Source organism: Schistocerca gregaria, chromosome 5 (assembly GCF_023897955.1).
Source record: "Schistocerca gregaria isolate iqSchGreg1 chromosome 5, iqSchGreg1.2, whole genome shotgun sequence".
NCBI classification, from domain to species: Eukaryota; Metazoa; Arthropoda; class Insecta; order Orthoptera; family Acrididae; genus Schistocerca; species Schistocerca gregaria.
The window spans coordinates 599601844-599629581 of record NC_064924.1 but is presented as its reverse complement, the minus strand read 5'-3'; the positions used below and the strand labels follow the sequence as shown (position 1 = coordinate 599629581).

At 41.7% G+C, this 27738-nt stretch overlaps 1 protein-coding gene across 4 annotated transcripts in view; it reads right to left on the bottom strand.

The window, feature by feature from the left end:
* LOC126272484 (enhancer of mRNA-decapping protein 3) overlaps positions 1-27738 on the bottom strand; it is a 90667-nt gene that overhangs the window by 38421 nt on the left and 24508 nt on the right. For 2 of the 4 annotated variants that reach the window (XM_049975369.1, XM_049975370.1), the window contains exons 3-6: positions 18099-18307; positions 11211-11359; positions 10945-11113; positions 1509-1662 (exon numbers count right to left, since the gene is read on the bottom strand). In XM_049975369.1, the coding sequence (XP_049831326.1) occupies positions 1509-1662; positions 10945-11113; positions 11211-11359; positions 18099-18307 (681 nt within the window). Of the gene's footprint in view, positions 1-1508; positions 1663-10944; positions 11114-11210; positions 11372-18098; positions 18308-27738 lie in introns of all 4 variants that reach the window. The other 2 variants (XM_049975368.1, XM_049975367.1) reach the window with 1 other exon arrangement.

The window sequence follows — 27738 nt, the reverse complement described above, 5'->3', positions numbered from 1 at the left end:
GATATGAACAGTGTCAGATGTAGGGTGATCACTGTGAGGGAGACTGAGATACCACGTACTCATGCAAGACAGCATTATCAGAACCAGACAGAGTTTGAAAGAGCCCTCATTGGTTAGTCAAATCATGCAATACCCAGAACTGAGGGCACTCATATGTCACAGTGGCCCAATGTTGGATGCATTGCACCACCAACAGATGACCACAAGATAAATGAGGTCAGGTGTACTCATCTTCAAGGTTCTGGTCAACCATGACTAGCCACCACTAGGGAGGATTGCCATACTGTGAACCAAACACACAATAAACTCTTCACACCCGTACATGCCATATGAAAAGAGGTAATGTACTCTCTGCAACATTATGTGACATGCTGCACCTTTGGTCAGAGATGATCAGCAGCTGGACAAGGGAATTATCATCCCATCCATATAAACAACACAGCTCCGTTGGGAGTGGGGCTGTAACTGGGAAGCAATGACTACAGATGAATGGAGTTGCATTGTGTTCAGCAGTAACCCGGATGACTGTCGTCAGCGAGTATGGTGAGAATCTGGGGAGAAGCTCAATTTTTGCAATGTTTTGGAGAGGCACAGCAGTGTTACTCCTGGGGATGGCTAGCAGTGAGGGAGAGAACTCTGTTGGTACAACAATACATCACAGATACCCTGTGTCCTCACACTACCTCTCACGAGACAGAATGTCAATGGCATTTTTCAACAGGACAATGATCGTCCATGTGGCAAATTTATCTATTAACTGCCTGCGTGATGTTGGCGTACTCCTGTGGCAAGATAGATCCTCAGATCTGTCCCTGATAGAACGTGTGGGCCAACTTGCCTCAAGAGAGGGTGCAATAGCTGTATGACACCCTTCCTAAGCAGTTTAGTGCATGCAACTAGCATGTTGATAGTGCAATGTCAGACTAATACATGAGCTAATAATGCCAAGCTCTACGTAAATTTTATTCAGTAGTGTGATCCTTTAAATATCACATGTCTTCCAACCTGTTAAGTTTCATTTAATTTCCTCCTACCCTTCTGAGTGCGCCTTTCTTTTTTTGTCAGGCACTGTAATGGACGGCATGTTATGAGGGTACATGTGGAACCGTTTGGGTGCTTTCAAAAACAACAGATGATCAGACTAACCCTTATTAAACTGGAGGTCAGTACTTTCTTCCCCTGAACCCTTCAATTATCCACTGCTAAAGCACAAAAATTTACTTGGAAATCATCCAACATCTACATGCCAATGCAGTAGAATACAATCTCTTCTGCAGTGCGGAGATGATTCGAACAGCAGCATTTTTATCAGAAAATAAAGGCCCATAAAACTTTATAAGCAATGTGTCACAACATATCTTCACCTTCAGGGAGTCCATTTTTTTACTTAACCTGTGTAATGGCTCACCATACAAGAATTCCTCTCAAGCTGCACATTTTAACCACAATTAAAAAAGAAGGAAATTTACACAGAAATTAGAAAATTTTGACATACTGATGATCCGCACCTGTGCCCACCACCTAAAAGTTGCAGAGCCATTTCAGTAGCTGCACGGCCCATGAGCTCTATCTGTCGTTCTGCTGTCAGTCCTCTTTCTTCGGCAGCTCTGAGCAGATCACAACGCAACTCTAGACTGATACTGGGGATGACCAAACCATCATCTATAAACAAACAAATCAATGTGAGTTATCCAACACTATTAATCATAACTGCATTTTTTTTTTTTTTTGTAATTCTGACTGAGTGCAACTGTCACAGTGATTCTATGACTTGCTAGTACATGATTTAATTGGTCTGCATGATCAGATGTCCAACTGCAGTGGCCTTATTTAAAAACCATACTTGTATAAAACACTCACCTTATAATTTCTTCAATTTAGCAGACAGCTATTAGAATTGGCAACTGCTATGACTCTTATCACTTTTATTCGATAAACACTTATATTGCATACTGTGTTTTAATCACATACTGCTGATAACAAATGTGCACTTGTGAGCATTAATTTATTCTAGTTTCTCTCTGTTCAAGACAATGTTGCTGATGTGAGCCGCATTGTAAACAGCATCACAATAATCTTTATCATACCACAGTATTTGCCTTGGATTAAAGTTTGCCTTCGTTAGGGAACCGTGGAAGGAAACTAAGCAACTTTTTGGTCTGCCAAACTTTAATCAGTGAATGTTCCTCAAACATGTAACTTTGGCCTGTAAGTTTATTTAAGAGGAGGAATCTAAATTAATTATCACAATTGCGAACAGTTCTTTAATCCTCTGAAAGACGACATCTGACTGCTGAAAATAATCATTGATAGAATCTGTTGCCTACATTTGCAACAGTCTTTGCCTATTTACAAGGCAGTTCTAGTTTTTCTGTTACTGCTTTTCACATTATTAATTATAGCTTGAACTGTAATGTAAACTCTTCAATTAGGCTGAGCAACATTAGACTCTGCCATTAAAATCAAACGTCTATGACATTACATTACAACACCACACAAAACTGCACAATTTAACTTCTGAATTAATTTTCTGATTAAAAAAAAAGTACTGCAAAAATAGTGACTTGGAAAATATTGCTCTAGACATATACTGACTTCTGAGCTGGTCAGGCTCCAATGTTTAATACAGGTATATTCCAGAACAGTGAAACTTATATATGAAACTGTAATAACTGAAGGAAAACGGAAGCAGATAGTTATACATAACAGTCATATGTGAAGCACATCATCAAATACATCTAATAAATCATATGTTGTATTATCTTTGTTTTTAGATATATTTTTCCCACGCGGGATGTTTCCCTCTATTATATTCATATGTTGTATTATTTCGCAGAAGTCTGCCAGTTTTCCAAACAGCTCCACCTAACTGAAGACACTTGGAAAAAAAGAGAGTGGATTAATTAAGAAAAGACTGTCTCATGTCTTCTGGTGATTTGTTAACTGTACATGGTATCTCTTCTATTTAAAGATAGCGAAAATTTTCTTTCCCACTTGGGGGGGGGGACTCTCAAAACAAACAAAAACAGAATCACACTCCTCTGTCAAATAAATCAGCTAGCCATAAGCTGAAACCTCATTGTATCGGCAAAAGTAAAAGCTGGAGATGTTTCAAGCATGTAAAAATGTCATTACAGATGACTTACCATGCATTCCAAGATTAAATTCATGACAGTTTCAGGAAGAGTTTGTTCACTCAGTGACAAAGCTGAGAGAAGAAGCACAGCTAATTCTTTATCACTAACCAGCTCATCCACCTACAGATGTCTCACAGTCAGAAGATAAAATAATGAAAACTGTTTTTGCCCAAACACACAATGGTACTAATTCAGATTCCAGATCAGGACTTCATAAATGTATTTAATACTCATCATCACTGTGAATTGCTCACACACCAATAATAAATTTAGATGGGGAAATAAAAATATCCTTTATATCTGAAGACTGTTGCATTATTCAGCAAACCTGTCATGATGAATCATTTTCAGAGATCATAGAAGACCAATACATTGCTGATGCTGTAAAGAATAAGAAGGGTAAAGCAGACACAGGTGATGATTACAAAGAGCAAGAAGAAGAAGAAGAAAACAATGAAGGTGCTCCCAGTACACCTAAAACATTGGGTAATATAACAAATTATTAGGCCCACATGGAGTGAGAGAAACTGAACCAAAACTGTATTCAGCTGTGGAATTTGATCAACATAAAAACAATACACACAAAAGAAAATGCTTGAAACGGCCTGATGAAGAAAGCTTACCAGCTTCCTTAAAGCAGTGGAAAAATGAACTTACAGTAGCCTGGATACAGTGTTGTAAATCGTGACACTCATACTAATGTATTTTATCCATCATAGTGCAGTACAGTATTTTATTTGGAACTACTGTACTGTTCTTGGTTGGACAACATTTGAGTCAAGTTTTGAGAAATTTCTGAATTTGTTAAGGCTTTTAAACTTTTTTTTTTTTTTTTTTAAAGTTAAACACTGTACATTATACAGTTAAGTATAACACTGCATTATGTGCTTTTCCAATCTTTGCCATTCTGTAGTTCACTCTCAGTTTATTTTGTTGAGCTATAAAATGGGGGTCATACATTTTTCCTGACAACAGCATTATATCAAGTCTCTACTGTACCTTTTAATTTGATTTTGAATGACATAACTACTTTAAGATTAAGAAACATCAAGAGAGAGAGAGAGAGAGAGAGAGAGAGAGAGATTTTGTTTCTCTTTTTAAAACCTCATTGATAATTCTGATAAAATTACTATAACAAACATTTTTTGAAAATATTACATACCTAGTTGCATAAAAAAATCTACTCACCAAACATGGGCAGGAGGAAAAAATGTGAAGGTAGAAATTTTCAATCTTTCAGAGCCAGTGGCTCCTCATTCTGATAGAAAGGTAAGGAACAGGATTGAAGGGAAACGACAGGTCAGGTTTAGGAAATGGGAAGAGCTCAGAAAAATCACCCAGAACCCCGGATGTGGGAAGACTTACCAGACAGGATGAGAAGGAAAGACCAATCATTGGGGACAGCACTGGACGAGATAGAAAAACCTGAGAGCTTAAAAGTGGAAGGTAGGGCAAGAAGCAAGACACATATTACTGACAAAACACCATGCAAGAGTTAATAAGAGCAGAAAGCTAAGTGCATTGTATGTGGTTGAGGTGGAGGATGGGAAAAAATAGACAGGTCAGAAAATAAAAGATACATAAAACTAAAGAAGAGCGAAGAAAAAGTGGTTACTGAGAAGAAATGTTGAGACCAAAGAAATTAACATAAATTAATGCCAATTAGGTGGCACAAACCAAGGACATGTAATGCCAGTTCCCACCTGGGGGGGGGGGGGGGGCTTTTCTGAACTCTCCCCATTTCCTAATTTTCCTTCACCCCTTTCTCTTCCCCTTCGGCCCTTCTCCAAAAGGAGGAGCCACTGGCTCCAAAAGCTTGGAAATTTCAAAACCTTTATATTTGTTTTCTCCTGCTGCCACTTGTGGGTAGATTTATGTATCCAATTACATTATATTTTTAATAAAAATATTTTGCATGACAACTTTCATACTTGCATAAAAATTATTTTCTCTTGCTAGTAAATATATGTGAAGTCTGAAATTTCTCTTAAAAATATCGTGTGCAGAAAGAACTAAGCACAGTCAGGCTCTCTCACTCTCACTCACACACACACACACACACACACACACACACACACACACAGTCTCGGAGAATGACAGAAATGGATTTCAAGATGATGGGTCTCACATGAGAATTTGGAGCACAATGCTGAGTAGCCATACATGATAAATTTAACAAATAATCTCGAAAATTCTGCAACAACCATGACATGATGAAGGAATAATCATGTAATAAGTTATTTACTGAAAGTATGGGCATAAAGTGTGCAGGGGAGGAATTGAAGAAAAGGGTGTGAAGGTTGCATTAGCATCTATCACATTAACACGGGTTAAGATACAGAAACTTAGGGATTACTGTTGATGTTCAAATGTTAAACTGATAGCAGACGAAACTGTAATTCTGAAATACATACATTGTGCCAGAAGTCTCCACAACATAACCACAGATGTGAAAAATTTGTGTCAGGTTAGCCCTGAACGGTTAATTATCATTAGGGTCAATTATCACACAGAAAACTATTTCTCAATCTCTTGAGTGGTCAATGTGCAAAGGGAACCTGACAGGATAGAGGGTGTGCAGACAAGTATGTTACCATATGTTGAGGCCAGTATAATTTCGAGAACAGAGAATGTGTTGTAAGGATAACTCCCATCTGCACAGTTTAGAAAAGCTGGTGGAGGAGGGAAGGACCCAAATGGCTCAGGTAGTGAAGCAGGCATTGAAATTAAGGATGTAATGTTTAGGTGCATGTTTTGCCACAGTGCGGTCTACTTTGCTCTTTGCCACAGTTCGGCAGTGGCTGTTCATCCTGGTGGGCAACAGGTTGGTAGTCACACCAATATAAAAAGCCGTGAAATGACTGCAGCAGAGCTAGCATATAACATGTTTGCTTTTCCCAGGTGACCTGGCCTCTGATGGGGAAGGATAAGCCTGTGACAGGACTGGAATAGTAAGTGTCACTTCCAATCCCAACCCCCTGCCACAGGGATCACATCTCTGTGGAAGCCTCTGGTGCAGGATCAACCCAGTTCGCCCACCTGGATCATTTAGCTAGAGACTTCAGCATTTGCGTTATGGGTGCAGACTCAGTTACTACTGACAGATCCATTTTAAGTAGACGGAACTGTGCTAGTCAATCACCATCTCTGTGGAAAGACCTGGTCTTTTTGTCAGTACAATTCCTTTAGAGCAAGTATATGAGTTGGTACTGTTTTCTGAATACAGTCAGAAGTTGTGAAGCCACATATGTGTCATCCCAGTATTTGTTCCAAGTCTTAACTTTTGTGGTAAGGGAATTTTAACAATATTGTCAGGTCAAGGCTCCATCTCACTTAGGCGAACCAACTATTTCCTTCTTCCAACATCTTGTCACCCAACTCCAAGTGACGCTCATGTTTGGCATGCAACACATCATCAAGTAACAATAAATGTGAAAAGATTTCAAGTTAACCATCATGGTGTTGTGTCCAGTTTCAGAAACCGTGATGTCAAGGGCCACTGTTACCAAGGCCAAGTAAATACAGGTCAGTACATTTACAAACACTACTTCTAATTCTAGAGGCTCATTTCCTACTCTAATTCCCTCAGTACTACCCAACTTACTTTGTCTACATCTTGTTACCCACATTCTACTTCTGTTGATATTTATCTTATTACTTCTTTATTCATTCTGTTCAGCTGATCTTTGAAGTCCTTTGCACCTAAGACAATTATTGCCACAAGCAAACCTAAATTTTCCATATTTCTCTTTAGTTTCCTTCACTGCTTGTCCAATGCACAGGTTGTTGCAGCCTATCTCCAATGTTATTCAGTATCTCAATCATGACTCAACCACTGCTTTCTTTTGATGTTCTTCAAATCTTGTAACTGCTGTTTGGTTTCTGTACAAATTGTAATTAGACTAAAGCTTCTTGTATTTGACCCCTGGTAACTTCAGGATTTCAAATATCATATTCCTGTCAACATGTTCAAACACTTCCTCTGAATCTACACATGCTGTAAATGTTGGTTTGTCTAACTTAAAATTGATGTGCTAGGGTAAGTGTTACTGTATTGCTACATTTCTTCAGAACATAAAATGATCTTCCCCGAGGTTTATTTCTACCAGCTTTTCCACTCATCTTTAAATAACTGAAATCAGTATTTATGCAACCATGACTTACTAAACTGATAGTCTGGTAATCCTCCCCCCATGAACCATGGACCTTGCCGTTGGTGGGGAGGCTTGCGTGCCTCAGCGATACAGATAACCATACCGTAGGTGCAACCACAACGGAGGGGTATCTGTTGAGAGGCCAGACAAACGTGTGGTTCCTGAAGAGGGGCAGCAACCTTTTCAGTAGTTGCAGGGGCAACAGTCTGGATGAGTGACTGATCTGGCCTTCTAACAATAACCAAAACGGCCTTGCTGTGCTGGTACTGCGAACGGCTGAAAGCAAGGGGAAACTACGGCCGTAATTTTTCCCAAGGGCATGCAGCTTTACTGTAGGATTAAATGATGATGGCGTCCTCTTGGTGACTGGAATTCGGTAGTAAGAAAAGGGAGAGAAGGAAACTTAGTAGGTGAATATGGATTGGGGTAAGAAATGAAAGAGGGCCCGTCTGGTAGAATTTTGTACAGAGCACAACTTAATCATAGCTAACACTTGGTTCAAGAATCATAAAAGAAGGTTGTATACATGGAAGAAGCCTGGAGATACTGACAGGTTTCAGATAGATTATATCATGGTAAGACAGAGATTTAGGAACCAGATTTAAATTGTAAGACATTTCCAGGGGCAGATGTGGACTCTGTATTCCTTTTTGTGGTCAGACATCTCAAAAATGAGATCGACAGGAAGTGCAAAATGGCTAAGCAGGGATGGCTAGAGGACAAATGTCAGGATGTAGAGGCTTATCTCACTAGGGGTAAGATAGATACTGCCTACAGGAAAATTAAAGAGACCTTTGGAGATAAGAGTACCACTTGTATGAACATCAAGAGCTCAGATGGAAACCCAGTTCTAAGCAAAGAAGGGAAAGCAGAAAGGTGGAGGGAGTATATAGAGGGTCTATACAAGGGCGATGTACTTGAGGACAATATTATGGAAATGGAAGAGGATGTAGATGAAGATGAAATGGGAGGTATGATACTGCGTGAAGAGATTGAGAGAGCACTGAAAGACCTGAGTCAAAACAAAGGCCCCGGAGTAGACAACATTCCATTGGAACTACTGACGGCCTTGGGAGAGCCAGTCCTGACAAAACTCTACCATCTGGTGCGCAAGATGTACCAGACAGGCGAAATACCCTTAGACTTCAAGAAGAATATAATAATTCCAATCCCAAAGAAAGCAGGTGTTGACAGACGAGAAAATTACCGAACTACCAGTTTAATAAGTCAGAGCTGCAAAATACTAACACGAATTCTTTACAGACGAATGGAAAAACTATAAGAAGCCGACCTTGGGGAAGATCAGTTTGGATTCCGTAGAAATGTTGGAACACGTGAGGCAATACTGACCCTACGACTTATCTTAGAAGCTAGATTAAGGAAGGGCAAACCTACGTTTCTAGCATTTGTAGACTTAGAGAAAGCTTTTGACAATGTTGACTGCAATACTCTTTCAAATTCTGAACGTGGCAGGGGTAAAATACAGGGAGCGAAAGGCTATTTACAATTTGTACAGAAACCAGATGGCAGTTATAAGAATGGAGGAGCATGAAAGGGAAGCAGAGGTTGTGAAGGGAGTGAGACAGGGTTGTAGCCTCTCCCCGATGTTATTCAATCTGTATATTGAGCAAGCAGGACAGGAAACAAAAGAAAACTTCTGAGTATGTATTAAAATCCATGGAGAAGAAATAAAAACTTTGTGGTTCGCCGATGACATTGTAATTCTGTCAGGGACAGCAAAGGACTTGGAAGAGCAGTCGAACAGAATGGACAGTGTCTTGAAAGGAGGGTATAAGATGAACATCAACAAAAGCAAAACGAGGATAATGGAATGTAGTCGAAATAAGTCGAGTGATGCTGAGGGAATTAGATTAGGAAATGAGACTTAAAGTGGTAAAAGAGTTTTGCTATTTGGGGAGCAAAATAACTGATGATGGTCAAAGTAGAGAGGATATAAAATGTAGACTGGCAATGGCAAGGAAAGCGTTTCTGAAGAAGAGAAATTTGTTAACATCGAGTATAGATTTAAGTCGAGTATAGATTTAAGTGTCAGGAAGTCATTTCTGAAAGTATTTGTATGATGTGTAGCCATGTATGGAAGTGAAACATGGACGATAAATAGTTTGGACAAGAAGAGAATAGAAGCTTTCGAAATGTGGTGCTACAGTAGAATGCTGAAGATTAGATGGGTAGATCACATAACTAATGAGGAAGTATTGAATAGGATTGGGGAGAAGGGAAGTTTGTGGCACAACTTGGCCAGAAGGGATCGTTTGGTAGGACACATTCCGTGGCATCAAGGGATCACCAATTTAGTATTGGAGGGCAGCATGGAGGGTAAAAACCGTAGAGGGTGACCAAGAAATGACTACACTAAGCAGATTCAGAAGGATGTAGATTGCAGTAGGTACTGGGAGATGATGAAGCTTGCACAGGATAGAGTAGCATGGAGAGCTGCATCAAAGCAGTCTCAGGACTGAAGACCATAACAACAACAGTTTGGTAATATTCATAGCTGTCAGCACCTGCTTTCTCTGGAACTGGTTTCATTATATTATTCTTGAAATCTGAGGTTTGCCTGTCTCAAACATCGTGCGCAGCAGGTGCAATACTTTTGTCATGGCTGGCTTTCCCATGGATATCTCTAGTTTGAAGGCATTTCATCTACTCAAGGTGCTTTGTTTCAAGTTGAGTTTTCCTCCTCAGTCAAATTATTCTTGTACTATATGTCCCATCTCATCGTCTGTTACTTCTTGTCCCCTTTCTATAATATTGCCTTGAAGTTACTTTCCCCTCTACAGTGATTTTATATATTCCTTCCACCTTTCTCTTCATTGTTTTCTAGCGGTTTGCCACATGGGTTCTTGGAATTCACACAGCTGCTCGTTTTTTTTTTTTCTGAAGGTCTCTTTAATTGTATAGGTGGCATCCAAGTTTCCCCTAATCAGAAATGCTTTCACAACTTTCCTTCTTTTGCATTTGTCAGTCTCTCTCTCTCTCTCTCTCTCTCTCTCTCTCTCTCTCTCTCTCTCTCTCTCTCTCTCTCTCTCTCTCTCTCTTTTTACAATTCTGTATTCCCTTTACCCTTGTTCATTTTCTGCATATTTTTTTCTCCTCTTATCAATTAAATTCAGTATTTTGTGTGTTATTCAAGGATTTCTGCTGAGCCTCTCCTTTAACCTATTTGATCGTAACTACCTTCACGATTACCTCTGAAAGCTACCCATTCATCTCGTCTTGTATTCCTGTACACTGTTTCTGTAAATAATGGTCTAACACTACCTCTCAAACTCTCAACAACCTGTGCTCATTTAAAATTACCCCAGTCCCATTTCCTTAATTTCTTACCTTTCTGCCATTTCTTCAGTTTTAATCCACAGTTCATAACCAATAAATTACAGTCGGAGTCCCCATCTGCTGCTGTGAATCTTTTTCCCTTTTTTTTCATTTAAAATCTTTTTAAAGCTCTTTCTTACCACTACATAACAAGTTTTCTGAATTATCCACATCTCTTGCTTGTGTACAACCTTCTTTCATTTATAGCAATGATTTGCAATTAGTTTGGGTGAAACAGAGAAAGCAGAGAGATAAGCATATGGTAAGATACATGTCAAATTCTCATGAAGCCACCACATTTGACAAAAATACATTACCCGTGACATATTCTGCCAACCCTGGTGCTGGTACTATAATTTGTCTGTATGAAGCTGGTGAGCTTTCTATAACATTTTCATAATGGCGATATTTTTGATTTCGTTTTGCAAAGTCTGCTTGTCGAATCACATCTGGCCTTTGTGATGCATTGATCTCATCATAAATTGCCTATAAATAAGAAAACAGTGGAGAGATCATCCAAAAAAATTGTGATTTATTTCTTAACTACAAACTGTCTAAAACAAATTAAATGTGTATTTCTCACCTTCTTATTAAATAATGCTAAATTTTTTTCAAAATCAAATTCATGGCCTAATATGTTGTCAACTGATGAGCCAAAGCAAGCTTCATCTCTTTCTGACATTTTCTGGCGAGCTCTGTCCTTTTTGCTGGGTGTTCTGCTCCCTTCATTAACTGTAATAAGTGCTATTTAGAAGCAATCACATGTTAAACATTTTAAATATTTGTTCATTACACTGTAATTTAGATTAAAATATGCTTTAAATGAAGTAAATTTTGCTGATTCTTCCTCATACACTAATTTGGTAAAATGGTTTCTGTAACGTCATTCAACAACACCCAAAAGCTTCACCAACGTGGTCAAAATATGAAGCAATGATACTGCTTTGTTTTATGAGGACTAACTGTAATCAAGAACTGAAGATAATACAAATAATACAGTGAAGTTGTTTTCTAAGAATTACCAAAGGAAAGAAGTCCAAAGCCGTAGCAAAAATTTGTAAGTAAATAAAACAAAACTTACAACAACAAACAATATGCAATGCTGTTTAACATCAATGAAAGCTGATACAAATGAGATTGAGTTCACTGAATTTGGCTGTGAAAGATAATAATACCAAATATAGCCAACATTACATAGGATGGTGCTTCCGCATGTAGAGGCGGATCGATAGGGATGCGTGGAGGGGATGAGATGTGTGCATGCGTGGCAGCATAGAGCAGGCAAACAAATTCCACATTACTGAACTGCGTTGCTGTGGGCAAAAATCAGTTCATTTGCCTGTGGTACATTGTATTATACATTTAAATCTGTAAGGGGAATAATAAATTTTAAAACCAAGTTCGATCAATCATCTTATGAGAAATTTTGTTTCACGTCTTTGTGACATTGCGTCCATCTCTGCACAGCTTTGTGAAGATGTGAAGTACAATTTTTCTCAAAATTACAACTGTCTACTGACAAGGTCATGAAACTACTTGCAAAAAATGTCATTTATTGCAATTTGGACTGTATTACAAGTAAAAATGTAATATACAACAAAATAAACTTCAACCACAAGCCGAAGTCATTATATTTGCTCAAAAACTGCTTCTACTCCATAGAATTTAAAAAATGGCGTAAGGTGTATATGTGGGTCTTCAACTGTAGTTCGGTGTATAAAGAATTAATGGTAGAAAAGACTAATGTAAAAAAACTACTGTAAAAATGGTCAGTATGGTGTTATATTTTTCGCTGTCAATGGGCATTATGGGTGTAAATTAACTCATTCAACATTACAGCGAGAGACAGCATTTATAACCCATCAAAAAAGCAAACAATTAACCATCATCTGTGAATAGCCCACGAGACCATTGACTTATAACGCTGAAAACCACTGATACCTCAACAAGTAACTTTCTAACACGTGCGTTGAAAGTGACAGGGATTTACCTGTGGCAATATCGGAGTTTCTGATGAATTTATCCAGCCACATTCTCATGGGCTATTAGAGCATGCAACACACTGAAAAGCTTAACTTCTCCTTGGGCAATGTGTTTCATATTATAGTCTGCATATCAATAAAGGCTAAGAAGTTCTTATATACTGTGTATGCTACTGATATGTTGACAAACACATTTATTAAACCGTGAGTCTTTTAAACTACAAAATATTACTACTTTACGTTGCTTCAAAATCTACATCATACTACCACAGTCTGCTATCAAGAGTATGTTGGAACCATATGATCATAAATTACAATGATGGGTAAAGGATTATATCCATCTTCACCTCGCTATCGAAGTATTCTTCCTGAAGCTTTTCAGCATGCATCAGACCGTGCCCACCCTGAAGGGGGGGGGATTTGTGTCTGTTATTTTAAATGATTTTTTTCTCCCACATAGTCTTTAACCTTTGCCCAAATTAATTTCATGGTACTACACTGAGAATGATACGTGGATAAATGCAAAACTGTGTGACAGCACTGACATCACGGAACTTATAATTTTGTGTTAAGGGCGCTCAACTGCTGAGGTCATTAGCACCCAGTCACAATTGCAAGAGCACATAGAATCTAGTAAAACTAGGGGGGAGGGGGGGGGGGGGACACCAGAAAGTTCTTACAAAGATGCAGATAAAATAAGTGAAAGAGTTAGATGTCTTTGGACAAGCCAGTCAAAGTAATAAAACGAAGAACACGAGCAGCTGCTCGAGCGTCATCAGCTAAAATATCCTGTAAAGTAGATGGCAGAGACGGACAACAAGAGATTGACTAAAACGGGGACACGACAATAAAACATGGTGCACTGTCAATGCATGACCACAAGGGCACTGCGGGGCTGGGTCACCGAGAGCAGGGTAGCAGTGGCTAAACCAAGCAATGCCCAATCCGCAACCTGGTCAGAAGGACCTCTTCTCACCGAGATGGTCGGGAGGAGGTTGTCCAAGCACTTGGGAACGGTTTTACGGCCCGGAGCTTGTTTCCTTGAAGTGATGACCAAGTATCCCACCACAATGACACAAGCCTCTTACAAACAACCCCACTAATGTCAGATGATGGGACACAATGGGAGGCTGGCCAAGGCAGGAGGACTGCAGCCTTGGCTGCAGCATCAGCAGCCTCATTTCCAGGCACTCCCACATGGCTGGGAACCCACAGAAAGCTGACAGGAGAGCCATCATCAGCAAAAGAATTGAGAGACTGCTGGATCCGTTGCACCAAGGGATAGACCAGATATGGAGCTCCAAGGCTCTGAAGAGCACTGAGTGAATCAGAGCAGAGTACATACGATGTAGAAAGATTCTGATCCACCGCTGTTTCATCAAAAAAATACTCTGTTTAACTGCTGCCTCCTTCTATATTGCACATCTTTATAAGGGATGTAGTTAGTGCTGCACCTACGGCACTTCTTTCAACTAAAATCTCTCTTTTTAACATATTATAAACCAATGTCTTTCAAAATTCTTTACATGGACGAAGTTTTTGTGATATCAGGTATTCACCATCCACACAAAGTGCTTTAAAATCATCATTGTCAAAAGCACCCATCTGTGTTAAAGGTTTCTTGCAATTTCGATGCTTTCCAGGTGACATGAAACCAATTTTCCATAATGTTCCTACAGCTCTGATGCTTCCATTTACAATGTTATTTACAGTTCTCTTGCAGTTACCGTATGTTTCTGCAGTCCATTCTTGTGTCTTCTGATGGCAACAGTACGAGTTCTGCTTTCAAATTCACAATTGAAAGAGGTATAAATGTGGTAAATAAGCTCCTTGACTGCTTGTGAAGACAAGCATTCACAGCTATAACGCTACAGGAAAAAACTAAGACAGTCTAATGAATAATTTGGTTGTTGTGAAGTACGACAACAGTGCAGCATGTAGGAGGCGGAGTCTCACAGTCTAGACGAAACTTGCAGCTAGCCACTTGGAAAGGAAATGAATCTTATTGGCTAACAATGGTTAATGTAGGGGGATGCACAGAACAGCAGAAAACTGGGCCGTCTTCCTACATGATGTGGACTTTAGACTGCACCCAACAAAGTATTTAAATATTATGCTGACTTTATAGTCTTCATCTCGAGCCATCCTTCTGACTAGACTCAAGTCTCAAAGTGTTTACTCTGATGGACCCAATTATGCAGTTATAGCGAGGAGTTACTAAAGAAGTGATAAGCAGGTAACCTCTATCCATAAACTGACATCACTCCTGTGTTATAGGAGATTTTTTAGAGGGGAATGGTGTTGTTGTTGTTGTTGGTGGTGGTGGTGGTGGTGGTGGTGGTGGTGGTGGTGGTGGTGGTGGTGGTGGGAGGGGGGCAATGACACTATTGTACCAACTGCATCCTACTTTCATGTATGGAAACTGATCTCCGTACTAGAAAGAAGAGTCACACTAACAAACTGCAACTCATGAACAAAATGATCCTCAGCAAGGTGGGGTGTTATGTGAGTTTGGTACAGACTATTCTCTGATCCCTTCTGTAACCCCCTGCCCCTCCCCCCGTTGTGCGTACTGTCATGACATTCCGTCTCTCAAAGCCTGAAAACACTGCAGTTTAAGACAGAATGTAGGTCAGTTTCTAAGATGCCTATCTCCAGAGGCGGTTTCCACATCACCTGTTTGGCCAGCCTGTCGGCAAGATCATTACCAGGGATTCTGAAGTGTCCTGGGGTCCACACAACCATCACGGAATGGCAGGATTGTTCCAGGGAATAGATGGACTACTGAATGGTTGCTATCAGAGGGTGGCGAGGGTAGCACTGGTCAATAGCTTGTAGGCTGCTCAATGAGACAGTACACAGGAGAAATGACTCACCAGGGCATGAGCATCCGGATGTACTCAAGAGCACAAGATATGGCCGTCAGCTCTGCAGTGTAAACACTGCAGCCAACTGGCAAGGAGTGCTGCTCAATATGTCTTCCATGAACATATGCGATGCCTACATGACCATCAGCCATTGAGCCATTGGTGTAAACCGCTTCAGAGACCCGGAACATGTCAAGAATCGAGAGGAAGTGACAGCGGAGAGCGGCAGGGTTAACGGAGTCCTTAGGGCCATGCAAAAGGTCCAGACGAAGCGGCGGCCGAGGCGTACACCATGGTGGTGTACGTGAATGGACCAGAAGTAGAGGTGCTAAAAGGAAGGAGTCAAGTTCAGACTCAAGGGACCCCTTCCTAACAAGAGATGCCAAAAAAAGACTTACACTTCTCCGGTTTAGAAGTGGGGATGGACATCCTCGATGGTTTAGGCGTGGGGGGGGGGGGGGGGGGGGGGGGGAAGGGGGGGGGGTGCTCCCGAAGTAGGTGTTGCAGGAGCAACAGGGAGGGAAATGCCCTCGCCCCCCCCCCCCCCCAAAAAAATCAAGAGGGCATGCATAGTCTTCCAGCTCTGAGAGGTGACCTGGGTTGGCAGTGCTGATGGTGCCAGAACTGTTGTAGCAGCGGTGTAAGATGATGTCATAAGCAAAGGATGCACACGTTCAAATTTTCTCTTAGCCTCAGTGTAGGTCAGTCTGTCCAGGGTCTTGTGCTCCATGATTTTCCTTTCTTTCTGGAGAATCCTGCAGTCAGGTGAGCAAGGCGAATCGGTGCTCTCTGCATTTGATACAGATGGGAGGTGGGGCACATGGAGTATTGAGATGTGATGGGCGTCCGCAATCTTGGCATGTGACTCTGGAAGTACAGCGGGAAGGCAGATGGCCGAACTTCCAGCACTTAAAGCACCACTTCAGGGGAGGGATATAGGGCTTTACATCACACTGGTAGACCATCACCTTGACAATCTCGGGCAATGTATCACCCTCAAAGACCAAGATGAAGGCATCGGTGGCAACCTGATTATCCTTCGGACCCCGGTGGACAAGCCAGATGACATTTATACCTTGCTGCTCTAAATTGGCGTGCAGCTCATTGTCGGACTGCAAAAGTAAGTCTCTGTGAAATATGATACCCTGGACCATATTTAAGCTCTTATGGGACGTGATGGTTGCAGAAACTCCCCCCCCCTCCCGCTTGCCACAAGCAAGTAACTCCCATGACTGGGCAGAGGATGCCCAGGAAGACTGACCCACATCTCATTTTGGACAAGCCCTCCACCTCCCCGAACTTGTCCTCTAAATGCTCAACAAAAACTGAGGCTTCATCGTCATAAACGATTCCCCATCATCTCTCAAAAATACAAGGTACCAGGGGAATAACATCTGCTGCCATCCTTAGCCTGACGTTCCTCCCATGGTGTGGCAAGGGAGGGGAACGATTTGGCGTCATACTTCTGTGCGTCAAATTGAGCTTGTGGTCGCTTAGAGACTGCTGATGTTTCACCACCAGCAAGAAATGATGGACTATGCTTTATCACATGTCATCTGTCCTGATGCCACCCACTACGACCAGGGGCCCTCTCCACAGGTGCCACCCAGCCGCAGCAAAGGTCACTTGGCAGGATGGCCATTGCCAGGAGTCCTGATGCCCCAGGGGGATGGGCATCTACCTCTTGGCATACATGGGGAGTTAACGGCACAGGCATCAGCAGAGCGATCCCTGTGTGATCAGGGGGCTACAACCAACAGGGTACATGACGGCCCCACCACAACGGACTGGCTACTGTGCTGGATATCAGATGCAAAGAAGTCCATGGTCATCATCGACACAGAAATCGACACTGCATAGTGCATGGTGGAAAACGCACCCAGGAAGGTGTCCTTGCCCAAGAGACGGAGAATGGGCAGGACTGCAATGTGACGATTAGAAAGTGGGCTAAAGATCTCAATGCACAATGGACATGATGCACCTTGTAAGGCACTCTTAACCAACTGGCTCGCTCTTCGGGAAAATTTTGAAGAATGGAGGTCAAATCCTACAGGGGACCATGACACAAAGGCCGAAATGTGTGAAACTCCTTTTAGGCGCCTCGTACGACAAGCAGGAATATCTTGGGCCTATTCCAACCCCGGATCTGCAGGGGGATACTGAAGTCTTGTGATGATTTCTAACACCATGGAACGAATGGAATGACATATGCTTACAAAATAAATGTACCAACAAAATTCCAGAACTTAATAATACCAGGCACAGCTGAACAAGATCATAACTAGAGATGCAAGGTCCTTTTATTGACAGGCTGGCTTATCTTGTAATGAAACATTAATTTGAAATCATTTTAAGAATAAACAAACTATGGTTGACAATCTAGAAACGCAAGTTGCTTATTATTAATGGTAAGCCTACATAGTAATTACTGTAAGCAGCGGTAGTTAATTACAACTGCCCATCAAGAGATTTGCATCCCTGAGCAATTCCCATAATGAGAGAAATCAAAGAATACAATATTTTGAACGAAAACATATTTTAGACTGTATCAGAAATGCAGGAACATGAAGCGTTTCAATTTCAAGATTCACTAAGACTCCAGAAACAACAAAGATATCTCACCAGTGTTCTGGCGTATGCCAGAATCATCTGCAAGTTTACGTGGTGATTCACGAAGTTGAGAAGCTTTTGTAGTTGCCAAACTTTCACTCATGGAACGTCCTGGTCGTTTCGCAATTGGTTTTGTTACAGTAACAACACTTTGTGAGGATCCTAGTGATTCCACATCATCAACAGCTGATATAATTTTCAGGCTCTTTATATCAATAGCTCTGCAACACAGTTTTTAAATATAATATTAGTTTCACTATTATATACAGTAACTTCACTTAGCTGTTAGAAAAACATTCTCAATTTTGTTAATTAACATACTGTGAACAAAACATACAAGTTTAGTTTTTATAAATATCATGAAAGTTAAGTACACAGAACACACATCTTATTTAGTATTGGACAACATACAATCTATGTGGCCACATCTGTGAAAGATTTAGCAAATTCCTTGCATACTCAGAGGACATATTTTGACATCATCTGCAAAATTATATTTATAAATCAGTTCCATTAATAGACAGTGCTGAAAAATCCAATATCAATATAGTACACACATATAAGAAAAGATAATAAATGTCCTTGAGAACCTTGAAACCTTCTCCCCCATTTACTCGAGCCCTTTTGATTAAGAGCACCATCACCTTGCATGGTGACCTCTTTCTCACTGATAATTTCATAAGAATTTATGTCACCTCGATGTCACCTATGTGATGGTGCCCCGTCAATAGCAGCTCTTTTTGAAGCTCTTTGCCCTGACCTGAACAACCCCACCCCATTTAACCCTCTTGTCAGAGCATCTACACAAACCTGTTCATGATGCATACATATCCTGAAGCTCTGCCATCACCTATCCTTTGGACCAAAGGCTCGGCCTCATACTTTTTGATGAATTTTTTGGTTCAATAGTCCTCTGTATTTACTGCTGGAAGATTGACAACAACATTGGTTATGTCTCTGAACAATGTGGTGGTCACTAACAACACTTCATACTGTAAGACTACAGCACTTTTACGACAGGATTAGTGACCAATATCCAAGTACTTATTATGCTTACATTTAATTTCTCAGGAATTTTCTGATCTGTGGCGATTCTAAGCAGTCTCATGGTCATAAACCAATGCTTTCTTCAGATCCATTTGACCATACACAATCTTCTTTCTTAGCTCCATGGTACTGGTAGCATGATTGTCTTTCTGGACCTCAAGTCATATAGATATTCCTGGGAATAAGTTTGCTGTTGGTTGGTTAGCAAATGAGGTTACCACGAGGGAAACTGGAGATGGGGATACTAGGAGCTGATCTACAGCTAACACTTAGTCTTCAGGTTTTGGAGGCCTGGAACAGAGACAGGCAAGCCATGGCAGCTATGAAGAAGTTAAGAGGAATAAAAGTGTCAACAGCTACTTGGCAGTCTTCCCTTTGCCCTTCCCAAAGAGAATCTACTATCCTTTGCTGGCTCCATATTGGTGCCACCTGGATACCTCATGCTCACATCTTCAGGTGAGAGGACCCAATCTGTTATTATTACACCCTGCTGTCAGGGGTACATATACTTTTTAGTGACCAATTTTGTTGCTGTACAATGTATACTAAATCGCGAGGACTCAATGTGTCATCTGTTTGGTGACAACATTCATGTCATGAGTCTAGTTTCACATTTTATTCAAGTGTTTGGTTAATTTATCATCATTCAAAGTTATCTTAGGCAGCAATTGGGGGTGCTAGTAGTCAGCTGCAGAAGCTGGCCTGTCTTGAGTCAAGATCCAAGGGGCTTCCAGCTATTTTTGATCGGCAAACCTCTCTAACCTCCCTACATTTTATTGCTTCTTTATCTATATTTTTACCTGGTTCTGCATTTCAGATGAAACTGCAAACGATTGAATTTATTGTCCACACCTTCCTCTTGCTAAAGTCCTACCTTTCATTATTTAGCGAGGAATGGACAGATTACCTTTAATTTTGCTTTGTTTTCAACCATTAGCAGGATGCCCTGTCTTTGACATGATTGCAAATACCAGCGATAGTTAAAACAAGAAGTGGTAGCCATATGTGTGGGACAGGTTTTGCACCTTTGCCCCATCACAGGAGTTGGGAATGGGAGAAACACAAAAATTAGGAAAAATGTTGCATAGATAAAGTGAGAGGTAGAAGACCATTTAGAAGCGGTGTGAAGGATATTGAGAGGGGTTTTTCTCATTTCAAGCCATGCAGAGTAATAGACAAAGCCATTGCAGAGAACATGATCCAGTTTTTCCAGTACTGGATAGTAGTGAGTGATGATGGAGAATTTATTTGTGGCAGGGCAGCAGATGGGTATGAAGCTTGTTGGGTGTGATTGCTTTTGGGCAAAAGCCATCCTTATAGTGGATTCTAGGTGAGTCAAATGGTCAGTTGTGGACAACTACTACCAAAATCCACACTGGGAGTTGGACAAAAGGGTTAGTATTAATGTTTCCATGTAAGAGGCTACCGGAAACACTAGTTGCTGGCTGGTAGTTCAAATGGTTCAAATGGCTCTGAGCACTAAGAGACTTAACATCTGTGGTCATCAGTCCCCTAGAACTTAGAACTACTTAAACCAAACTAACCTAAGGACATCACACACATCCATGCCCGAGGCAGGATTTGAGCCTGGGACCGTAGCAGTCACGCAGTTCCGGACTGCGCGCCTAGAACCGCTAGACCACCGCGGCCGGTGCTGGCTGGTGGGCATAGATACAACACAACTTGGCCCTTCCCTATGAAGAAGAGGTAAGAGCACCTTATCTACATCTACATCTACATCCATACTCCACAAGCCACCTGACGGTGTGTGGCAGAGGGTACCCTGAGTACCTCTATCGGTTCTCCCTTCTATTCCAGTCTCGTATTGTACGTGGAAAGAAGGATTGTCGGTATGCTTCTGTGTGGGCTCTAATCTCTCTGATTTTATCCTCATGGTCTCTTCGCGAGATATACGTAGGAGGGAGCAATATACTGCTTGACTCTTCGGTGAAGGTATGTTCTCGAAACTTTAACAAAAGCCCGTACCGAGCTACTGAGCGTCTCTCCTGCAGAGTCTTCCACTGGAGTTTATCTATCATCTCCGTAACGCTTTCGCGATTACTAAATGATCCTGTAACGAAGCGCGCTGCTCTCCGTTGGATCTTCTCTATCTCTTCTATCAACCCTACCTGGTGCGGATCCCAAACTGCTGAGCAGTATTCAAGCATTGGGTGAACAAGCGTACTGTAACCTACTTCCTTTGTTGTCGGATTGCATTTCCTTAGGATTCTTCCAATGAATCTCAGTCTGGCATCTGCTTTACCGACGATCAACTTTATATGATCATTCCATTTTAAATCACTCCTAATGAGTACTCCCAGATAATTTATGGAATTAACTGCTTCCAGTTGCTGACCTGCTATTTTGTAGCTAAATGATAAGGGACCTATCTTTCTATGTATTTGCATCACATTACACTTGTCTACATTGAGATTAAATTACCATTCCGTGCACCATGCGTCAATTCGCTGCAGATCCTCCTGCATTTCAGTACAATTTTCCATTGTTGCAACCTCTCGATACACCACAGCATCATCTGCAAAAAGCCTCAGTGAACTTCCGATGTCATCCACCAGGTCATTTATGTATATTGTGAATAGCAACGGTCCTATGACACTCCCCTGCGGCACACCTGAAATCACTCTTACTTCGGAAGACTTCTCTCCATTGAGAATGACATGCTGCGTTCTGTTATCTAGGAACTCCTCAATCCAATCACACAATTGATCTGATAGTCCATATGCTCTTACTTTGTTCATTAAACGACCGTGGGGAACTGTGTCAAACGCCTTGCGGAAGTCAAGAAACACGGCATCTACCTGTGAACCCGTGTCTAAGGCCCTCTGAGTCTCGTGGATGAACAGCGCGAGCTGGGTTTCACACGACAGTCTTTTTCGAAACCCATGCTAATTCCTACAGAGTAGATTTCTAGTCTCCAGAAAAGACATTATACTCGAACATAATACGTGTTCCAAAATTCTACAACTGATCGACGTTAGAGATATAGGTCTATAGTTCTGCACATCTGTTCGACGTCCCTTCTTGAAAACGGGGATGACCTGTGCCCTTTTCCAATCCTTTGGAACGCTTCGCTCTCCTAGAGACCTATGGTACACCGCTGCAAGAAGGGGGGGCAAGTTCCTTCGCGTACTCTGTGTAAAATCGAACTGGTATTCCATCAGGACCAGCGGCCTTTCCTCTTTTGAGCGATTTTAATTGTTTCTCTATCCCTCTGTCGTCTACTTCGATATCTACCATTTTGTCAACTGTGCGACAATCTAGAGAAGGAAGCTCAGTGCAGTCTTCCTCTGTGAAACAGCTTTGGAAGAAGACATTTAGTATTTCGGCCTTTAGTCTGTCATCCTCTGTTTCAGGACCATTTTGGTCACAGAGTGTCTGGGCATTTTGTTTTGATCCACCTACCGCTTTGACATAGGACCAAAATTTCTTAGGATTTTCTGCCAAGTCAGTACATAGAACTTTACTTTCGAATTCATTGAAAGCCTCTCGCATAGCCCTCCTCACACTGCATTTCGCTTCGCGTAATTTTTGTTTGTTTGCAAGGCTTTGGCTATGTTTATGTTTGCTGTGAAGTTCCCTTTGCTTCCACAGCAGTTTTCTAACTCGGTTGTTGTACCACGGTGGCTCTTTCCCATCTCTTACGATCTTGCTTGGCACATACTCATCTAACGCATATTGTACCATGGTTTTGAACTTTGTCCACTGATCGTCAACACTATCTGCACTTGAGACAAAACTTGTGTTGAGCCGTCAGGTACTCTGTAATCTGCTTTTTGTCACTTTGGCTAAACAGAAAAATCTTCCTACCTTTTTTAATATTTCTATTTACGGCTGAAATCATCGATGCAATGAGACAGTCTGCCTTAGCATACAGACTTTTAAAGGTAATAACCTTTCCTATGACAGGAGTTTTACCCGTTATCTTTGACAATCCTGATGATTTTCTAAGACACTCATGGGACTAGTTCTAATTGGGAGTTTGTAGGTGAAAGGGGATATTAATTCTGGAGCTTTCTTCGGTTGCACACGCAATAAAAATAGGATGATACGTGTGATGATCTGTTTCATTAGCAATCACTCAGTAGCAGGTTAATCACCTTTCGATACAATAGTTCCCTATTTGAAGAGGGATACTACATTATAGACAGTAAAATCTGTAGTTTTACATATGCTACAGTCAAAGCATCTAACACCGCATTGAGTACTACTGGTTAACTAAAAATGTCCAAAAATGTCAATGTACAGACACCACCATTCTTACCTTTGCTCAATGTCACAGGCAAAGACTACTGCTCTGAGAACAGATCGGGAAAAACATTCCAAGATCTTTATACCGTGCTAAATGAAATTTTTGTCACAATGTACTCCTGTACATACCATTCGCTATGTTCAAACATGTAACACAACATCACTCCCGATACTTCCTCACACTTTTGCACAGATAAGATATTTGCAACAATTTGAAGAACATAAGACATTAATGCCTGCAATAGTGACCTTGGGTACCAGAATGATCACAAAAACTGAGATACACTGCCAATAACAGATTGTTGTGTTGTCAATTACCTATGTATCCAAACTGCAATAGAACTAACTGACTGATTCAAGGGCAGGGGAGGGGGGGGGGGGGGTGTTATGGGACTGAACAGTGAGGCCATCAGTCCCACAATTCTAAAGTTACGTGCACAGAGATGTCTGCAAAAAGTGGGTGGATCCAGACAGAGGGGTTAAACTATAAAGCAAGGCAGCTAAAAACACACAGTAGAAGGCATCAAAGATTAAGTCACATCTTAAAACAGGAAAAACAGATGGATAAAATAGTGGTCTTTGCAGGGGGGAGTGGTCATGGGTCCCAGACCCAGAAAACACTAAAAGAGATCCCAACCACAACTGCCCTCTCCTGCTCCAAGAACTGAAAATGAAAACCACTTTCATGAAGGAAACTGAGGACCAGTTCAACCATTCATGAATCATCTGCTAGTATTAAAGACAAGGAATTTGGAAGGCTATACTTTGTATAAAGGACCAAAAGAAGGGAGCATTCCACTACCATATGGGATACAGTCAGTCTGGCTCCACAACCACATTTTGGAGGTAGCTTGCTACACAAGAGAAAACAATGGAAGAGCCTAGTGTGACCGATACATAGACAGCATAACACAATGGACTCCTCCTGAAACGAGTGGACAGAGGAGTGCCAAACTGTAGTAGTCTACTCGATTTTGCGGCGTTTATTACTGAGAGCAGCAGCACATTACATGTCATTCCACTTTTGGTCTAAAGGAGATTTGATGTGGATGTGCATATCTGCTCCTGGAATCATGAAAAGTAATGAGGGTTAAGTATCTGCCCCTCTAGCAAAATAGTATGCCAGTTCATCCGCTGGGAGGCCCACATGACTGGGGACCCAAAGACAGACAACTGAACATGCGCCATGGCCAAGGGCAAAGAAAAAAGGTCACGGATAACAGAGACTACAGGGTAATGAGAGTAGCATCAGTCTATAGCCTGCAGGCTGCTCATTGGGTTGGTACACACTGAAACACTGTGGAGGAGGCCTGCATACTAAAATGGAGGACCCTGTTAATGGCTAGCAACTCTGCTGTTAACACATTACTTGATCTCGGCAATAAATGGTGTTCCATGCCATGAGAGACAAGCGTATCCCGTCTTATCCATCGTTTTAGAGCCATCATGTAGAAGATGGTAGCAGTCTTGAACTCATCAAGTATGGAATGTAAATGATGCTGGAATACCACGGGGGCGACAGAGACCTCAGGACTCTGGAACAAGTCGACCCTTATCTGTGGTCAAGGCACCATCCAAGGGGGACATGGGAAGAAACACACAGGGCTGTTTCCAGGGAGTGGATATGAAGATGGAGATCCCGATGGAGGGAAGTGAGATGCATTCCAATCCAGCGACCCCATCCAAGGATGGGTATCACGAGGGAAACATCCCTCATTTCTAAAAAGGATGGGGTACACGGGATAGTCAGGGAATCATCGAATGGCGATTGCTTAAGAAACCAGGAGATGGCTCCGTTGTATTTGCAGAGGGGGAATCCCCGCTTCTGCGAGGAGGCTGTTGACGGGACTAGTGCAAAAGGCACCGACAGCCAGCCACACCCCACAGTTATGAACGGGGCCAGGTAGTTTCAGAGTGGAAGGAGCTGCTGAACCATAAACCTAACAACCGTAATCTAATCTGGACAAAAACAGAGCATGGTAGAGAAGGAAGAAGAGTAGCACAGTCTGCATCCCAAGATGTTTGTGCCAGGAGGCAGAGAGTATTAAGCTTCTGCCTGCATGCAGTCTTCAGGTGGCGAATATGAGGCAGCCAAGTCAGCTTTTTATCAAAAAGAAGGCCCAATAAGTGGAACTGTGCTACATAATCTAGGTGCTGATCAGCTAAAAAAAGTTCTGGATTGGGTGGGTCAACAGCAAAAATGTATAACCCACACTTTGGATGGAGAAAACTGGAAGTCAGAGGCCCATCAGATGGCGCCTTGGAGCAGGTGTTCAGCAGATGATACCAAGTGGGAGCGGCAACAGAATGGTACCCAAAGGTCCAAGAAAAGGTTCAAGCCCATTGATGGCAATGGGAAAGAGTGTGACACTTAACACAGAACCCGGTGGGATATCGTTCTCTTGGGTCTGAGGGGTGTGGAGTGAGGTGCCAATTCGAACCTGGAAGAGCCGGTGGGATAAAAAATCTTAGATAAAAAATAAAGCGTTTGCAAAAGCCCCAGTCATAGAGGGTAACTAAAATGTGATGGTGCCAAGTTGTGTCGTATGCCTTACGTAGGCCAAAGAAGACTGCGACAAAGTGTCAGCAGTTAGTAAATGTCTGTTCAATAGTTGCTTCCAATCTACTAAATGGTCAGTTGTAGATCATCCTTCCTGGAAGCCACACTGATACAGAGACACAAGGCCCCAATATCAAGTACCCAAAGTAACCTGAAGCTAATCATCCTCCCGAGCAGTTTACAAAGTACATTGGTAGATAGTTGTTGCCAGACATTGGGTTCTTCCTGGGCAGGATAACTATGCTGCCTTACCATAGCGAGGGGAAGGCACTTGTGGGGCAAATGCGAGTACATATTGCCTCTGGGTAGCGTCCACATGTTGGATCATCTGTTTGTGGACGGAATCCGAGCCTGGGGTCATGTCACGTGAAGAGGTTAGAGCCTGCACAGATTCCCATTCAGTGTTGTTGTTGTGGTCTTCAGTCCTGAGACTGGTTTGATGCAGCTCTCCATGCTACTCTATCCTGTGCAAGCTTCTTCATCTCCCAGTACCTACTGCAGCCTACATCCTTCTGAATCTGCTTAGTGTATCCATCTCTTGGTCTCCCTCTATGATTTTTACCCTCCACGCTGCCCTCCAGTACTAAATTGGTGATCCCTTGATGCCTCAGAACATGTCCTTCTAGTCAAGTTGTGCCACAAACTCCTCTTCTCCCCAATTCTATTCAGTACCTCCTCATTAGTTATGTGATCTACCCATCTAATTTTCTGCATTCTTCTGTAGGACCACATTTCGAAAGCTTCTATTCTCTTCTGGTTCAAACTATTTATCGTCCATGTTTCACTTTCATGCATGGCTATACTCTATACAAATACTTTCAGTAACAAATTCCTGGCACTTAAATCTATACTCGATGTTAACAAATGTCTCTTCTTCAGAAACGCTTTCCTTGCCATTGCCAGTCTACATTTTATATCCTCTCTACTTCGACCATCCTTCAGTTACTTTGCTCCCCAAATAACAAAACTCTTTTACTATTTTAGGTGTCTCATTTCCTAATCTAATTCCCTCAGCATCACCCGATTTAATTTGACTACATTCCATTATCCTCGTTTTGCTTTTGTTGATGTTCATCTTATACCCCCTTTTAAGACACTGTCCATACCATTCGACTGCTCTTCCAAGTCCTTTGCTGTCTCTGACAGAATTACAATGTCATCGGCGAACCTCGAAGTTTTTATTTCTTCTCCATGGATTTTTAATACCTACTCCTAACTTTTCTTACTTACACATTCAGTGTAGGGTTCATTATAGGCTTCAGCTTGGCGAGGCTTGAAACAGAAGGGTGTTTCTTCAACTTGTTTCTGCCGCAGAAAGGTAGGAATATAGGAAGGAGACACCATTGCTGTCGCAAAGTGTGTGCGAGGAGTGTCGTTAGGTGTTCTACAAGTGTAAGATACGTGATCCAGGGACTTGTACTCTTGGATCTTCTTTTCTCTGTTTTAAGCTGGGCAGTCTGGCAAGCGTGGCGAGTGGCAGTGACAACAATTTACACACACAGGTGGCAGAATACAGGGGCTTGCTCCATGGACTGGGTTTCCATAGTCATCACACAGAGGGTCCGAATACGGCAGGAAGACATATGCTCAAAACGTAAGCAGCAGAAGCATCTCATGGGTTGTGTGATGTACGGTTCATGTCAAATTGGTAACATATGATCTTCACCTTCTCAGGGAGGGTATTTCCCTCAACAGCCAGAATAAAGGTGCTGTATAAGTGTGGTTGACTTTATGACCTTCTACATACGAGGAACAAAGTGAACGTTTCATCACTCC